This window comes from Drosophila teissieri, chromosome 3R (assembly GCF_016746235.2).
Source record: "Drosophila teissieri strain GT53w chromosome 3R, Prin_Dtei_1.1, whole genome shotgun sequence".
NCBI lineage: Eukaryota > Metazoa > Arthropoda > Insecta > Diptera > Drosophilidae > Drosophila > Drosophila teissieri.
In genome coordinates, this window is record NC_053032.1 from 25,729,919 (window position 1) to 25,747,961 (window position 18,043).

Genomic DNA, 18,043 nt, shown 5'->3' on the forward strand with positions numbered 1-18,043 from the left:
GCAGTTGTAGTAGAAAAGCTAGGTAGGTTCGCTTCAGTGTCTTCGAATTTCGCGTGTGTGTTGGAGTGTTTGGTGTGTTAGTGTGTATGTGTGTGTGTCTTGTCTTTTCCTTGATATGTCTGAGTTCATATTGCACGCAGGTCGGTGACAATATTTAGTCTCAAATACATATAAAAAGTATATGTGTGGGGCTCGGGAGTGGGAGGGACTAACTCAAAGTAGCATCGAGTTGCTGCACGCAAACGAAAAAGTCGCATCACGTATACGTCAACCAAATCGTTTCGTGGGTTTCTACTGTTTCCTCCGTATTATAGTGTTTGATTTAATTTCGTTATCCTTTAGGTTTACCATTATCTCATTTACATTTTAACTAATTAAAGCCGGTTTCAATTCAACAAACATTCTGTAGCATAAATTCTTGCATTCCCCGTCATTATTATTATTATTATTACTATTATTGTAGTCAACCAATGTTTGTCTCCTACGTTTACAGCACCACATTTTGTAACTTTACACGCGAAGAAAAAACCCACTTAGAACCTCAATACTCTTTCGTTTACATATAAATATATATATTTAAGTACGTTTATATTGAATTTCTGCTAAATTGTTTAGTGGTTTCGCTAGAAGATTTGCAGTTTAATTGGTTTTGGTTTTGGTTTTGGTTTCGGTTATGGGCTTTCTTCCTTCGAACTTTTCATAGCATACTTTGTGGCGAAATATTTTACACAATTACTTGATTGGCTAGTGCACTATGGGGAATTCGACCTGTTTTTTTGGCATAAATTAATATCTCGTAAACTATTTAAGATACGATGATAATTTTTTTGTCTATTCTTATACACACCTTTACAATCAATTTGGCAAAGTGGGCGTGTCGGCGCCCCCCAAACAACCCCCACATCGGCCCCCCGCCTCCCTATTTTTAGGATTTTTTTTTTTTTCTACCCAATATATTCTTCAGTATCTATTTCAACGTTGAAAAATAAGTCATTTTTATTTTTCATTTTTATTCGTCATAAGGCCAGAGCCGTTTCAGTGGTAGTTTTCATATGATGTTCAACGGGCCTTGCCTTCCGTCCAGGCCGGGTATTATAAAGCTTTTTATTTCATTTATTTATTTATTTTTATTTTTCATTTATGCAAAAAAGTGTTATAAAACATGCCATAAGTAACCTTGATTAATTTCAAGAAGACTGTCGTCGATATGCCCAACTATGCGTGCGCCACGCTACTAGGAGGGCCGCATTGAAAATTGAGAGGTTGCTACCTAATAATTTAATTTTCGCGAAAAGCGGCAAAAATTTGCAAATGAAACCTATATGTTCTAAATAGGGAATTAATCACTCTACAACATGGACTAACACACTTACTAAACAAATTTCAACAATTTTTTAAAACTCTACTCAAAGATGAAATTTTATTTTGAAAGTTGGACGATAACATCACTTGCTAAATATACAAATTGTTAAGTTTAAGCGCACAAACTAAGCAACATATTAGTAGAAACACATAGTACACACCTCAAGAATGAGTATTCATTTCAAATTTGACGGGTTTAGGCCTTGTGGTTCAAGAAATATTAATTTTAGTAAGCACTAAAAAAAGAAGCTCTCCGATGGCATGTGCTTTATGTTTACAACAGCTGACTTTACAGCTGTTAATTTTAACAGTGGACTGTTAATTTAACATTTGCGTTACAGATTATAAATCTTTGATCAATTCTTAATATGTTAAAAAAAAAAATTTCAGAATTTGAAACACTTTAAAAAATACATTTATGCCAAAAAAACAGGTCAAATTCCCCATAGTGTAGTGGCATAATTTATCGTAACGCTGTGATATATATAATATATATAGTTTTATTCGTTTAGTGTAATATGCTTATTCGCTGATGGATGTGGCTGCTCTCCAGTGGTAGTGGTAGTGGTAGTGGTAGTGGTAGTGGTATCTATTAGCAAGTCTTGAGTCGAAGCTATAATTTCTTAGGCGTAATCTAAACGTTACCTTTGGGGGCGAACCAATGCTCCTGGCCAGATGCACTTGTCTAAAGTATTTGCGTGTCTATCTGCTATCTGCTATCGGCTATCTGCTACCGGCTATCTGCTCTATCTGCCTGCTGCTAACGTCATCAGCCATCGTTAATCGCGTGATGCCCACCTACCGAGCTGCGCAAGGCGCCATCTACATATTATTATCCTTCCGTCCACTTCCGTTTCCGTTTCCGTTTGTACACCCAGTGTCCGACTGCGTCCGCTTATAATTGTTTAATTAACGTTACGAGGCTGCTAAATAAATATATTTATATACGCTTATGTGTGTGTGGTTGTTTGTTTCTCGTATCTTAGGGGGACTTTCACTTTCACTTTCACTTTCGGCTCACTTTGCACTATTTGCAATTATTGCTAATTTGACGATAATTCCCAGCGACCATGCCGCCTTACACATACCACTCCTTGACGTCCTTGGAGTCGCGCTTCTTGGCCTTCGGCTGCACCAAGCCCGCCATCTGGGGTCGCCCATCGCTGCCATAGCCAAGTGACCCACTTCCGCTGGACATCATGCCGCCTCCGCCGCCGCCTCCTCCATTCCCATTACCGTTGTGCCCATTGTGCATCTGCTGTTGGCCATGATGCTGCTGCTGCCCTGCTCCTCCGCCGCCGCCCTGCATGTGGTGCTGCCTCTGCTGGTGGTAGGATCCATTGGTGCTCGTGTTCCCCAGGAGCGCAGCATTCGGATTGTGAGATCCGTAGGCGGCCGCCTTCTCGCTCTCCGTCTTATAGCCACGATCGCCATTCGACTTGAGCCACAGGACCAGCAGGATGACCAGCACCACTGCGATCAGTATGCCCGCCACTATGCCGATTATCATGGCGGTACGCTCCTCCTCGATCGAGTTGATGCGGCCGCCCTTACCCTTTGGACGGTAGTTGTTCATGTTGGTGTTGTACGTGTTGCCGCCATAAGGACCGTACGGAGGTGGATCCTGCGGCGGAATGGGTGGCGGAAGCGGTGGCAGTGGGTGATGCTCGTCCGGCAGCTGCATGCGATCGTGATCATTTCGCCCGGACCCGCCCATGCCGCCACCAGCCACATAAACATCATAGGGCGTGGTGTCCCGCTCGGTGACCGTGCTCCGGATCTCCGGAGGCGGTGTGGCCTGAGTGGTGGTCGTTGTCGTGGTCGTCGTGGTTGTACTGCTGCTCGTGCTGGTGCTGCTGCTGGTGGCCCGCTGCGTGGATGTGGTGGCCACGCTGCTGGTCGTGCTCACCTGACCCGGAGTGCTGGCTGCCGATCCTCCGCTGCTGCTGCTGCTGCTGCTGCTGCTGGACTGCGTGGTTGCGTAGGACGGAGTGCTGCCGCTGCTGCTGCTGCTACTGCTGCCTGGGTGCTGCTCCGTGGTCACATCGCTGCGTCCCGTGGTGGTAATGGTCACCATCTCGTTGTTGTTGGACTCTGCAAGCAGTCGGTTTGGGTTTATTCAAGTGTTCTCAAGTGGGTGCTCTATGTTGCTATGTTTGTTGCGAGTGTGTTTGTGCGGTTAGTGGTTGCATTGCTGCCCTCGATATTACTCAAAATCCCATTAAAAAGAAGAAAATGATATTTAAATTTCGAGTTTCAAGATTTTCTCCATGTTTCCAGAACGTTGCTTCCAATATGGTTAAAAACATATAAAAGTTCGTTGTTGAAATAATAGAGATAAAATATTTGAGAAAGAGTACATAGTCCTGCTGTATATTGCTTACTTCGCGAACCTTTATTTGAGTTATCTTTCCCTCCCAAAAATCACTTGAACCGCCAGTTGTGCTTTGCTTTCAATAGTTTATTCAACACAGTTAGAGAGGATTAGAGATTTGTAGATATTGAGAGATATGTTGAGGTGTGTCATTCTTGTTGTGGGTGCTGGACCTTCGATCTATTCGCACGATATGTACAAATTGGAATTGGAAGAACGGTAGAGCTATGCAATCGAGGGAATAAATGTCGAGGAGGAGGAGGAAAAGGAGGAGAAGGAACTGGACTGGGAAAATCACATCTTACACTTGCAGACGCTGCTTTTATCGCTACTATGTACAAAACATATACATCTTCGATCGTTGCACCCATATGCATACCCATATTCGGTATATAGTACATATGTACATATATGCGAGGTGGTGCATTTAACTTAACCCTTATCGCTTAACGCATAACGCTTAACCCTCACTCAACCAAAAACCCTCGCCAATGATCGGTGTGGTTGTTGTTGTTCTGGCTGTTATAGTTGTAGTTGTTGTAGCTGTTGAAGTTGCACTTCATATTTGCATTGGTTGCTGTTGCTGGTGGTTTAGCTCTCGTTAATGCTAGAGTTAGTCATACAGTTAGACAGAGGTCTAGTTGGAAGCTTAGCCTAAGTGCATTGCTTGGTTGCATTGGTTGCATTGGTTTGCTGTTTGCTTATGGGAATTTACAGAGTATCCATGGCGCGATCACAGTCAGAAATATGAAGGCGATTTCACATTCTGAAAGAGACACATAAGGCGTACTCGTTGTCAGTTCAAATTAGAAGGCAATCGATCATCGGCAACAGGTGGAGATGAAGGATATAGGCGACGATTGTTGCGATACTTTTCATATTTTTTTGGTTTGATTTTTTTTTGTTTGATATTTTTGGTTTTTTTCTGGGCTGATCTGAGCTGAGATGACACGGCGAGTTGATTGATATTGGTTTCTGGTTGGGTTGATGCATTGCGAGGGGTGCGATAGAGGCGATATCTGAACATATATTCATATATATATGTATATATATATATATACATTGTTTTATTGTGTAAGCGATCAAAGCATTGGCGTTGCATTGGCATTAACCTAACTTCCTCGAACTCCGTGGAACATTGAACAACTGAACTGAAAAAGGCAAAGCGTCACTAGCTAAACGGTTATGCGGTTATATGGAGAAAGAGCTTCGAATATACGAGTATATATAGAGTATAAATCGAACTCAAACTCAAACGTCAACTCGAACACAATTGAACCCACAGCTTAGTCGTTAACACGTTATCTACGTTACTAGGGCGTATACTTAATGGCGTATACTTAACTTGAATTTCGAGTGGGGCTAGCTAATGTCTGTGATGATGTGTGTGTGTGTGCGTGTGTGTGTGCTTGGTGTAGATTCTGTTTTGGTTTCTGTGTATTTCCGTGATTGATCCAAATGCCAATGACAAAATGAGACCAACACACCCCGCTGTAGCCACTCACCTGAACCGCGGGCGGTGCTCGTCGAGGTGAACTGCTCCGTGGTCTCGCCGTAGTCGCCGGATCCATGGACGCAGTCCTCGTCATCGCAGGCCCGCTCCGTGCCATTGGTGATGACACCGCCACTGCTGCTCCCGCCGGTACTCAAGCTATTCCCCTGCTGGGACGTGGTTGTCTGCTTGGTGGGCGGCACGTAGACCGGTGTTATGAGATCATCTCCGCTGCCCGACTCGAATGGCGGCGTGCACTCGTCCTCGTCGTCGCCGCGACATCCGGATCCGGCTCCCGAGAAGATCAGATCGTCCAGCGCACCCGGATAACCACTCGCCGGCGTCTGTCGAGTAGAGTTCAAAGTCTAATTTTACTTCAGTTGATCTGGCGGCAGCCGGGCCAAGCGATGGTTATTGTATGGGGTTTGTTAACTGGATTAGTAAGTTGGTTAGGTGCTGTTTGATTAAGTATTACGTATGTATGGGTGGGTGTGAGCACATGAAACCAGCGGAGGAAGTTCTTTCAGATCATTCACGAATTTATTATATTATTCAATCTTCAAGCCTTGGCATCTTGGTTACGCATTCAATAAATCTCCACTGGCTTTCACATGCTTTTGTTTCAGTGTGTTTGTGTTTAATGTGAGCTTTGATTAGAGTCATGCAGCATAAGTGCGACGAGTTCTAGTGCATAGTAAATCGTATCAGTTTATATAGCTGAATATATATTCACAGTTATTGGTTAATGTGCTGTGCAGCAATGGTAACAAATCGAGGAAACTCAAATGGCTGGTTAGTGAAAAATCTGGCAAATATTAATTGGTTTTTGTTATTTTTTGTTGGTGCGTTCAAAGCGGTACATTAAAAAACGAAGGCACCCGAGGTAAATCAAAAATTGTATAAATTCATAAAGGCAAATGCAGCATTTACACTAGATTATACAGTTAGTTAGCTAATACTTTGGTTTTAGTTGGAACGGTTAACGTTTGTACTGAATGTCGAACCGAATTTCCCGGATTTGATTGTGATGACGATGACTTCAATGTACAGATGTGATTACATTCGACACTATTGACACGGTTATGCATTTCAAATGTCAGGATTGTGCTCGGGAACTGTACATTATTCGATTGGGGTCTCGAATTTCGGTGGTGCAATCAAATCATGTCAAATCAATTTGGGAAAAGGGGTTCCACAACTCATGAAGCGGATTAATACAATAATTTTGGTTAGATTTCATTTTGTTTTTTTTATGTTTTTTTTTTGTTGGTTTTTAATCAAAGAAAGAATTTTGAATAAACTTGGTTTACGATGAGAAAAATACTTGGAAAGTTGAAAGTTGAGAGGAATTCAAATAAAATTTCAAATAAATTCCCTAACCTGCTGCATTCTCTGCAGATCATTTCTATCTAATACTCCAGTTACCAATTGAACATCTCCGCGGATGGTGATATGGGGGTCGCGTTCGACGGCCAAGTCCAAGATGCGCAACTTGTTCACCGAAAGTCCGGCGATCACGCCGGCGAACGGCCGCTCGATTCGAGTGCGACCGTTCCGGCTGAACTTGCCGCCGACCTGAACGTTGGACATGGTATTGAACACGGTGGAGTGGTGGCCTGAAAGTCGTTGGGAGAAGAAGATCGGTAGAGCATTAGGTACCCCCTGCGCTGGTCTATCCCCTTGTCTACTTACTCTGCGGCGTCAGTGCCTGCACATTGTAGTCGTCCAGCTGGAGCGTGGCGTTGCCTCCCTTGCGCTGGAACCGCACCACATGGTAGGCGTTGTCGTTCACCTTCGTCCCGATCTCGCCCAGCGGCAAGTCCACGCTGCCGATGTTGTACACCATGAAGATGTTGCCCTCCACTATCTCCAGCTCCATGTAGTCCTGCGTGGTGGCACTCTCCACCCGCAGGAGCACTGCATCCGGCCTGGTGGTTATGAAGCCCAGTGCTATGTTGTCCTCCTCCGTGTCAGCCTGTGCGTTCTCCGGGAATGTGTACTGCACCATGCCCTTGTTGTTGCCAAACTCATACGCAATCGATTCTGGGGAACACAATAGATTGTAAGTCAGAGAAGTAGCGAGGAGAATGCATTCGTTACCATCATAACAGGTGGGTCCTGTGTAGGAGGTCATGTCACACTCGCAGGCATAGGCATTCCACTGCTGCACGCAGTTTCCTCTGTTGGCACACGCATTCTGGCTGCACTTGGTGGGTCCCTCGCAGCCACTGACCACCAGTGAACTGGGCACCACCGCATCGCTGGTCAGCGAGGGAGAGGCATCGCCCAGATCCAGGGAGGCCAGACAGCCCTCGAATCCGGACCTCGACGAGATCGAGGCCGGCAGCTTCGAGTACATGTCCTTGAAGACGCCTCCGATGTACAGGATACCCGCCAGCTCCAAGTGCATGTTGTTTCCGGTGAGGCTGATGATCTCGAAGGAGTCGTCCACGGTTAGGGTGTGCGTCTTGGGTCCCGGACGCCTGATGCTGACCTGATGCCAGCGGTTGTCATTCATGTGGATGCGCGACTTGTCCCTCATCGTCACTGGACCATCTCCCAGATCGAAGGTGTAGTGGATGTGACCATTGACCAGTTCCACTGCCACGAAGTCGTTGCGTCGTCCGCCATTGAAGACCAGCAGACCATTGGGCTCCACGGTCTTGAAGCGGAAGTCAATGGAAATGCTGTTGTAGGCCTTCAGCATGGCCAGACCCACGTAGGAGTGCTTGGAGCGGAACGTGGCCGCATGGTAGGGCTGTCCGGCCGGAGAGTTCACGAAGCGGGCTGTCAACTTGAAGGTGGCACTGGGCAGAGCCGACAGCTCCGGTCCCAGGCTCTTGACAATGTCCAAATAGCTGGGGGAGAAGAGGACAAAATGGAATTTTATCACTTAGGTGTACTACTTGGATACCCACCGTTGGCCATTGAACACCAAGCCCTGCATCTGGCCCACAAAGTTCGGCATGGTGGAGGTCATCTGGATCTCCTCCTCGGCGTGGAAGAGACCACCCAGGTGGACCGAGCGGATCTCCATGGTGCTGTGGCGACCCAGGATCGTTTCGGCTGTGGAAGGAATATTTCCAAAAACAAGAGATGGATAAAACTCGGGGGCCTCGCCATGGGGTTTGTCTAGCCAGGATTGGCTTTGCTCTAAGTTGTTGACTAGGCGGAGTACCGTTAACATTGGTTACATATGGGTATACGTTTGATTGGATAGATATATTGATATATATATATAGGTAGTTGGTACGAGTAGTATATGGAGTATAGTTGGTGACAAGAAGCACATACGCAAATGTCAAAGAGTATATAAGAGTATAGAGTAGATATAGGTATGCGGTTTTAGTAGACATAGATCTAGTTTTGTTGGTTCATAGATTTTTCAAGCAGTTGTATTTTTCACTCGACAAGTGGCTGAATGTAGTTGGAATTCGATTGGAGTATTGTTATTATTTAGTTGTTGCAGCTTGGTACATACTAAAGAAAGGTGCAGATTACAATACATACAATGTACTGGTACGGATAGTAATTGTAGTTGTTAATTAAGACGAAACGAAATCGATAATCGAAAATCGCTGCCACAGCGCAAACCAAAGGAAAGTAAGTAAAAGTAAAGAGATCGCTAAGTTGGTTAGATTAGGTTAGTTGGTGCGCATTTTGTTCTTGTTTACATACGAATATGCATTGATTGACATTTGAGGAATACATTTTTTGTTTTTTTTTCATCTTTTCTTAGTCTAGTTTTGGTGTGTGAGATACATTTTCAATACGATTACGGTGGCGGTGACATTTCAGATAATTTCATTTGAGTTTTCACTTCTCAGCTGTGCGTGGGAACCGAGGAAAAGTAAAAGTATGGAATAAGTTTACGGAGGCAACCTACGGTCTAGAAATAATGGCAACTCAAAAGGTCAGGGATTATATCGGTAATAACGGGTATAATTGAATAAAAACCAAAAGTAATTTGGTCATTGCTCAACGACATTGAACTAAACATCGATGGGTATCTGGGTATCTGGGTATTGGTAAACTGTCCATGTTTTCTGTAAATGTAAATGGAAATGTGTTAATCTGTGCCCTAGAGAGTTCCATGTGTGTGTGTGTTTGTGTGTTTTGACTGCTCTGGTGTGTGTGGGTGTGTGTGTGTGTGCGGCGACTACGTCTAAGTTAATAAGGGTGCATTAGTCTTAACGAGCGACCACATTGCGCATACGACGCGTGGGCCCACCGAATGATTGACATCTTGACATGCAAATGACTGCGGCGACAGAGACAGGAACAGAAACAGAAACAGCCAGTGCTACATAGCAATAGAGATAAAGAGAGAGAGCTATAGAGGGGGAGAAAGAGAGGAGGCGATGTGGTGGGCGGTGGGCGGTGGGCAGAAGTCGAAGTAGGGCACTGTTGTTGCAGCTGGCAATTTGGCGCATTTACAGTTACTTATTCATACACTTGAATGGCTGAGTGGGCTAAATGATACGATGCGATGGCGAACGATACGATATGCGATAGTAGTACGAAACAAAGATATACACTATACACTGTACAGAAGGGCTATGTGTAGCCCGACTTTGGCTCGTGGGCGGCAGGTCATGCGGTCTAGTATATGGGCTATATCATTCCGACTGACAGCCATTGGTTTTGCTTGTTACTTTATGGGTTATTATCATAGTTTCATTGCTCTGGCTGCTGCTTGCTTTTCAGGTTTTCAGGTGCTCACATGCAAACGCGTCACGTGTGTGTGTGTGAGTACTTCCGTGCAACGGTGCTTGAGAGAGTGTGGGTGTGTGCCTGTGCAGGTGTGCGAGACTTTCAGTTCACAAATTGTGTGAGTGTGTGTGTTTGTTTCCTTGAGGCAGGAGCAGGATTCGGCTATAAGGAGAACTTCTAACTTATATAAAAATTTTTAAAGAAACTCATATTTGGTTCTTCCTTCGTTTCAATATTAAGGTTACTTTGATAAATATATGGCTTCTGGATAGTTTTTTAAATATTCATAATATCAAGAGATTTATATAATTCAAAGTTAAGTTTATCAGATAATTTCATATTTTCTTATAGTAATTATCTTTAAATCCGGACTAATTAGTTTCTAAGGATCGAAAGCTTCTAGATTGACATAATTTTAAAATTGGTCATTAGTTTTCCATTATGGCCTTCACCATGGCCTGCCTTTAGTTACTCCTTCGCTTCGTTTGGGTGTTTAATTTTCATTTTTTGGACACACTTACACAACAAGAATCTAATTTTACGTGAGACACGTTAGGCTTGATTAGTTAGTTGCAATTTGGTTGCGGTTGCGGTATTGTTGTATTGATGTTTACGATAGTTGAGTTTACTTAACACAAAGCTAATTACATATTAAATGGTGCAAAATTACAGCCCTGGGCGCTTTCAAACATTGTTTTGCCCTCTCGACTCAATGAGGCTGAAACGCTAGTACCAATACTAATGCCATTTTCCAATGGCAATCGCAATTTGCCGATAGCGTGACTTTCATCGAGCGATTTGGGCAAAAAAATGTTTCCCCGAGTTCTTGCGTGTCGATTTTTTTCTCTCGCCTAAAACATGAAACGAAAAACGATATTGTACTTAGGAATTATTTACGCTGCGTTCCCGTCATTTTGCATTGTTCGCCTTACTCATTAATTTAGCTTTTTTCTTTCTTTCTTTTTTTTTTGTTTTTGTTCTTTGTATTTCATTATTATTTTTCTGGCTCGGTCGCATTTCGCTTTCATTTCAAAGAAGGTCATTTAGATCACGCTCGTGATAGGGGAATTGCATTTGCATATGACACTGATATTACATGTTGTGGTGCTCGAAACACCATGGCTGTTGTTTTCGCTGTTCTACATTCGGTAGAAGTCTGAAACAAACACCTTTTAACGTTTACATACCGCACGTGTCGTTTAAGTTATGGTACAGCAGTTGTTTTAGTTATTTTCATTGTTTAGATTATCATAGGACTGTAAACGAGAACTGATTGTTTAAGATAAGTATTTACAAAAAATAACAATAAAACCCAAAAGAAATGTTGAGCAAGGCCAAAGGCATTATAAAAAATCCGAATAGAAAATATTTAAATATTTTATTGAAATAAAAGAATTGAACAAGTTATCGGTACTTTTAAAGTACATAAACGTAAACATTTGCCCTGGCCATTTGCTCAACAACGCAACAAAGGCAAACATAATTACCAGAACTTTAATGAAAACCAAATAATACACTCGAATATCAAGGACAAAACAATGTACAAGACAATCAATATAATGGTATTCAAAACACTTAAGGCTGAAACTTTACAGCTGTCCAACTTTCTTTGCTTTCGTATTTACGCTTATTCGATTACAATTACTTTCTGTGTGGGCTTAGGAATTGGAATTGAATTGTAATTGGAATTTAATTGGCAATCGCAATTGGGAAATCAAACAAAGTAAGTAAGTAAGTAGGTATCGCAAATAAAAACACAACATCGAGATGTTTGAAAGAGTTTTGAGAGGAGATTACAAGAGCAAAGTATATAAAAAATCATTACGAATGAGTTATTTGAGTATGCAATCGAAGGATCCTTCGATATTCCGATCCGACAGGACCTTCGACTTATGATTCAAACAAACGTTCGGAGAGGCGTACAATGTGTGGAATGGTGTGGAAGTGGAGTCGGGTGTCTTATGATGTTCAAACTATATATTTTGCAGATGCTTAACGATGTTCAGAGATACAGAGTATAGAGCGGGGTAGACATAGGTGGATAGTTGGAGATACAGAGCTGTCTAGATCAAATCAGTTCATCATCGTCGGAGTAAGGAAGTTCGAGAAATGTGTCATGAGAAATGGGAGATAAATAAACTTGCTAAATACTTTTTGGTTTTCGATTTTCTTCGTTAATTTCTTTTTTGATTGGGATTTTCACTGCATTTCGTTTTCGAGTGTAATCGCATGTGTTAGTATGTGTGCGTGTTCGTGAGGCTGTGGGCTGTGTTGGTGTGAGAATCGTTGTTAACTGAAAAGCTCTCAACTGAAAAACTTTAAGTGGAACTTAAAAACAGGAAAACGCGCCGCTGACTGCACTTTCCTTTATTGACTTTCCCCCACCCTTTTCATCATTATAGCTTTCTTCTGTTTTGTATCTTCTTCTTAAACACTTTACTTTCTTTTTTTTTTTGACCGTCCTGAAGCACCTTCACACACCTTCCTGCCGAGAGGCCATTGGCATTCCTACATGAACTTGAACCTGCGAGTGGTGCGTGGAGCACCTGACATGGAAGCTAATCGCTGGGGGTATCCTATGAGCCTACGAAGGGGGTTGGTAGGTTGTCGATTGGTTGGTTCATTGGTTGGTTCAGTTGGTTGGTAAAAAAAAACGACACGGCACGACACGTAGTAGGGCATAGATGTGCTGTTGATACATACATAACATACCCCTGACGGGGGGAGCCCCGTCGACTTGTAGCCGCAGATTGGAGGCTCTGCGCGAGAAGCGGATCGTGTGCCAGTTGTTGTCGTTGAGCACCGACTGGCCGGCCAGCAAGTTCTGGAAGGGATTATCACACACTCAGATAGCTGTCCCAGTGCCCTCGAAAATCGCTTTTCATTTTCCACTGACCTTGGGCTTATACTACGTGTTTTTCAAACTTTAATTTAAATGGAATGGTTAGAACTTTTAATATACCCAAGGCTGAAAATTAAAGGCGATTTTCTGGAGCGCAGGACAAATGTGGCCTCGTTGAGCACCTCCCCCGGAAAAACTTACCTTCTCACGATCGCTCAACCGCACACTGGCCCGCACCCTTCCCGCCACCAGAGCGATCTCCAAACGATCCGGCGAGTTGGACTCGGCGCTGGTCAGCAGCAGGAGTCCTGCTGGACGCGAGGTCTTGAAGCGGATGACCAGCTCCTCGGTCTGCGTCTTGGTGCCTTGCCCGTTGCCCAGCCAAATGGTCATGTGCTGGCTGCCGTTGAAGGCCAGCGTGGCCAGTTCCCGTCCGCAGGTGGGTCCTCCGTACAGCGTGGCCGAGCAGTCGCAGATGGGTCGGTTCCAGCCCTCCAGGCAGGTGCCTCCGTTCAGGCAGGGATTGCCGTTGCACACGTTGCCCTGCACGTGGCACGATGGCTTCACGGAGGCTGTGCGCCCAAGTGGGTTACAGGTATCGAGTTACGGGTTATCTTTGAATGACCATCGCTGGCGTGACTACTCACCCGAATCCTGGACACGTGCAAATGCCGCTATATCGATCGCCTTGCCACTCAGCACCAGGTCACGCAAACAGCCCACGAATCCTTGGCGCAACGTCGCCGTCCAAATGGCCGCTGGCCAGGACACGCTATTGTAGGCAGGACCCACTCCGCCCAGGTACATGTGCCCGTCCAGCTCGAGGATGGTGCCGTCACCGGGCGTCCGGAAGTCATTCCACACCCCATCCACGCTCACCTTGGCGTCGCGTCCATTCCGGCGAAGAATCAGGTCATGCCAGTCGCCATCGTCCACGCGACGTCGCGAGGCTCGCACCTTGGAGGCTCCGGATCCGAGGTCCAAGTGGATGTAGATGTGCCCATTCAGCAGCTCAATGGCAATCAAGACGGGCTGAAGGATTCAAATTATGCAAAATGGCTCAAGATAACCTAATGAGCGCACTCACGTTTTTGGCCCTTGGTTGCTTCGATCCTGTGGCCAGGACAATGATGCCATTCGGCTCCTTGGTGCGAAATTTGAAGCTTATGGAACTCTGCTTGCCAGTTTCCCAGGGAGGAAGGACCTTTACAAATACAATCAAGAATATTTATTCATTACTTTTCCTATTTGTTATAGAGGTTCCAACTTACCAAATGCGATTCGCGAGTGGTGAAGGTCACGGGATCCTGTGGATCCCCACTGGGGCACTGGTATTCCAGATTGCCAGCTACCTGGATCAGCTTGGAGCCGCTCTTGGCCAGGTCAATGAGGTTCAGATTAAGCGTATCCGCCGAGAACTCCACTTTGCGCAGGCATCCCACGAAGTTGGTGTGCACACGGGCGCCCAAAAGAGCCCGGGGATTAACAGCGCCGCCAACGTAAACCCGCGAGGAGGAGAGCATGGTGAATTTGCCGGCAATGTGAGAGTGATCCGTATAGACATCATCCACCACGGTAACCAGCTGCAAGGATAAAGCACTCTATTTCAAAGCAAGGACCAAGAACATGTGTGAAATGTTACCCACCCGACAGAAGCTGGTTATGGAGGAGATCTCCTGAATGCGACGGTGCACAGTGACCTTGTGCCACTGGTGGTCGTCGAAGCGCACCTTCGAGGGTTTGATGTGCATCTCCTGCTTGCCATTGGCCAGGCCCATGGTCAGGGAGACGCCTCCATCCCGCAGCGCCAGATTCAGATAGTCCGTGCCGTGGCCCGTGTAGAAGAGCAGACCGTTCGGCTGGCGGGTGCGGAAATAGAAGGATATGGCATCCTGGGCACTCACTATCGGCTCGGCGCCCGTCTGGCCCAAGTCGTAGGAGAGGAACTGTGTACCGCGGAACGTTGCTTCCGATGGCGCCTTCTCCTTCTCACAATACTGGCCATCGTACTCGAGGTTTCGACACTCGCAAATTGGACCGGAATCAGTGGATATGCAGATGCCGCCGTGCTGGCAAGGATCGTTCCGCTCGCAGGCATCGGTTGTGTTGCCGCCCCGAACACCCTGCAGGATTAAAGGATTTCAACCAAGCCATTAAGGAAACATATAAATTTAAGGTTTTTCACTAGTAGAGCATCATTAAAGAACATTATTATAATAGTAATATAAATATAGTAGTAATCTATGACTGATGGACTCACCCTGAGCGGCCTTTCACGGGCGGGCAGCTCGCCGTGATCGCAGGGCACATCGCCGCACTTGATGTCGCGCTGCTGCTTGATCTCCTGGCGCCTGGTGGAGCCGCCAGGTTGGTCCGCGTAGACCAGGTTGCGGATGGCGCCACGGAAACGCGGCTCGAAGATGACGGATGGCAGGGCGAGCAGCGCCAGCTTGCTGCTGTACCAGTTGGGCATACCGCCCACATAGACGTCCGAGTTGCTTGCGAACTTGCCGAACTGGAACTCCTTGCCCTTGGTAGACCGCTGCTGCGAAACGCCGTCCACGATAAGCGAGGTCTGCTCATCGTTCCGCAGGACCTGCACCTTGTGCCAGTGGCCGTCGTGCAGTTCCCGACCCACAGTGATGATCTGGGCACCGCCACCAAGGTTATATCGCAGGCGGAGTGCTCCTTCCACCAGCTTCAGTTCGAAGAAGTCGTAGGTGCCGCCGTCGTCGGTGTAGAGAACCAATCCGTTGGGCTGTTCCGTCTTGAACTCCAGTTCGAGGGTGCCATTCAGTCCGGTGTACCACTTGCGGAAGGTGTAGAAGGAGTTCTGCGAGCCGTCCAGTTGGAATCCGGCGCTGAGGGTCACGAAACTGGCCGCCAGACTGACCAGCAGGGCACTGACGATGAGCACGCGGTAGGAGCGACGGTATTCGACGACCACGGGAGGCACTTGCTCGCTTCTCCGCCGGCGGCGAGCCTTGTTGAACCGCAAGTCGGGGGATTCAAAGGCGGAGGTGGAGGTGCGCTGGGCGGGTAGGAGCCTCAGCTCCGCCGGATTTCGATTTCGCTGCTGATCCCTGTCCATGTTCGGCCGTGTCCTGGCTGTCATGGCCGCATCAGCATAGTTATCCTGATATGTTGCACTATGTGGCGCCTTCATTCACACGCACGGTGGCACTCGGGCTCACCCACACAGAGACACCTACGCACGTTGCGCGCGTAAACGTAAAGTGTCCTTTTCCCTCTCTCTCGCTCCTTCTCTCTTTCGCTCTGTGTGTCTGTCGCGTATTCCAGTCCTTGAGCGCGAGCTTTTCGCGTGTCCTTGTGTTGGTGTTACTCGGCAATCCGTTTTATCCGCGCCTGCCAAGAGAGAGCGTGAGAGCGCGCGAGAGCGAAAGCTCGGCCAGGCGAAGTTGGCTGCGGATGTTAACGGTACACGTCGACTGTTAACGGCACTGCACCGATTATTGCTTATGATTTCGCCTGGTTTTTTGGTCCTTAATGCTTAGCACCTTCGGTTTTCGACATTTTGTACACTTGATTTGCATAATTTTTGGCTAATGAATTCATAACGGGCACATAATTCGCATCGATGCGTTGTCAGACAACCGCTACTCCGACCGAGTCGGCTGTATTAGCAATACTGGGGGTTATGGTTGGGGCAAAAGCTCGCCGAGTACCCCTGCCACCGCAGTTTGTGGCGCCCACGAGCGCTCCAACGTACATGTACATACTAAAAATCGGAAAAAATTTTCACTGCATGTCGCAAATGTAGGCGAAAATTTTTCTAAGCACCTCACAGCAAGTGCCCCCGAAATGGGCGCTTTACTGCGATTGATTCAACAGCAAACTTATCAGTTATTTATGCGTATTGATTGAACTATTGATTGGATACGAAAACAGTTGCACAGACTGCACACAGATTTTTCAATTACACAATTATTCTTTTGAATTTGCACGATATCCTTGTCGCTCATACTTTATATAACTATTTTGGGCTGACTTTTAGCACGTCGCGTTTCTTTTCGTTTTAGTTGGTTGAATTTATTTTTGCAGATTTTTCGGTTCAATTTTGAGGGATACAAAAATGTTGTGTGTCGAAATTTGCTAAGCAGCTCCTTCCGCTGCTCTTGGCTCCGATATCGATCCGCGCTGCATCCACGACAAGACTGAACTGCAATTTCAAACTTAATTTCTTCGCACTGTTTCCAATGGATAACGAAAGCTCCGCCAGCTTATTCACAAAAAGCCAATGGTGCGGTCTAGACGACTCGAAAAGGGCGCTACAATCGAACTGGACAAAGGACTTGGTGCCCCACTATACTTCTTTGACCTTTAGATAAGTTACAAACGTTTTAAGCAACTGTAAATTCTGAATATAATGGTTTATATTGGTTCTTAGTTGATTTGCCCGAAAAAGTGTGCTACGGAAAAGGAAAGGACCGCCTGCTTTCAGTGTAGTGTGTGGGAATGCCAAAAATTAAAAGCTCGCTTACTTCGCACGAGGCATGCATATGCGTACTACTAACACACAAACGCACACAGACACCAGCTGCCCACTCACACATGCGTGATGAGCGAATAGCACGCAGGTTCATAACCTGCACCACTAAAGCGTATTAGATGCCACATTCACATGGATACACACATATGCTTGTTCAGCTGTGTGCGTGGGTGTCCTGTGGTCGCACTCACACACACCAACTCACTATCTCTGAGACGACCCGTGTAAATTCCTTGACATTTACTACGCAACTTCGACGACTCGGAGTCGAATTCGATTTGCATTTGCATTGGCAGTGGAATGCGATGTCCCTTACTCTCGATTGTGGGTGTATGTATGCGTATACATATATATGTATGTATGTATATGTGTCCTGCCCCTGTCCCTTCCCATACCCTTGGGCCTTCGTCCTAGGAGAGCAATTGCAAGGCCGTCGCCTCCATTAATCGTAGTCGCAGTCTTGGGGAACACATTAATTTGAGCACACGAATCACGCACTGACCATTACAGCAGGGACCAGGATCCTGCTCTTGGGCACTTACAGTTTTTAATAATATTTTAACGCACGCTAAAGGCTAAACAAATGCCAGCACGTGCTGTCCATTGTCCTTCGGAGTCGTGACGTTCAAGTGGACTAGCAAGGACTAGGATTGGGAATGCCAAAAAGCTGGGGGAAGAGCGAAAAGCTTTTATTCAAACTAAGCGGCAGCTCTTGAACTTTCAAGGGCTTTATAACTACCTTTATTTCAA

At 45.9% G+C, this 18,043-nt stretch overlaps 1 protein-coding gene across 8 annotated transcripts; it reads right to left on the reverse strand.

Annotated features, from left to right (window-relative positions):
• Positions 1-956: 956 nt before the first annotated feature.
• Positions 957-17,896, reverse strand: LOC122619287 (neurexin-1). Of its 8 annotated transcripts, none has more exons than XM_043796121.1 (14): positions 17,836-17,896; positions 15,044-16,522; positions 14,430-14,906; positions 14,055-14,366; positions 13,871-13,987; positions 13,431-13,815; positions 12,985-13,355; positions 12,645-12,765; positions 8,147-8,294; positions 7,329-8,086; positions 6,921-7,271; positions 6,609-6,844; positions 5,242-5,593; positions 957-3,456 (listed from the first exon to the last, which is right to left on the reverse strand). In XM_043796121.1, the coding sequence occupies exons 2-14, from the start codon at positions 15,947-15,949 to the stop codon at positions 2,441-2,443; spliced, it is 5,550 nt and encodes a 1,849-aa protein (XP_043652056.1). In that variant the 5' UTR covers positions 15,950-16,522; positions 17,836-17,896; the 3' UTR covers positions 957-2,440. The 8 variants fall into 8 exon arrangements, with proteins under 8 accessions (XP_043652056.1, XP_043652057.1, XP_043652060.1 ...); XM_043796122.1 differs by having other exon boundaries at positions 12,654-12,765; positions 15,044-16,941; positions 17,836-17,886; XM_043796125.1 differs by having other exon boundaries at positions 6,654-6,844; positions 15,044-16,941; positions 17,836-17,886.
• Between the last annotated feature and the right edge of the window lie 147 nt (positions 17,897-18,043).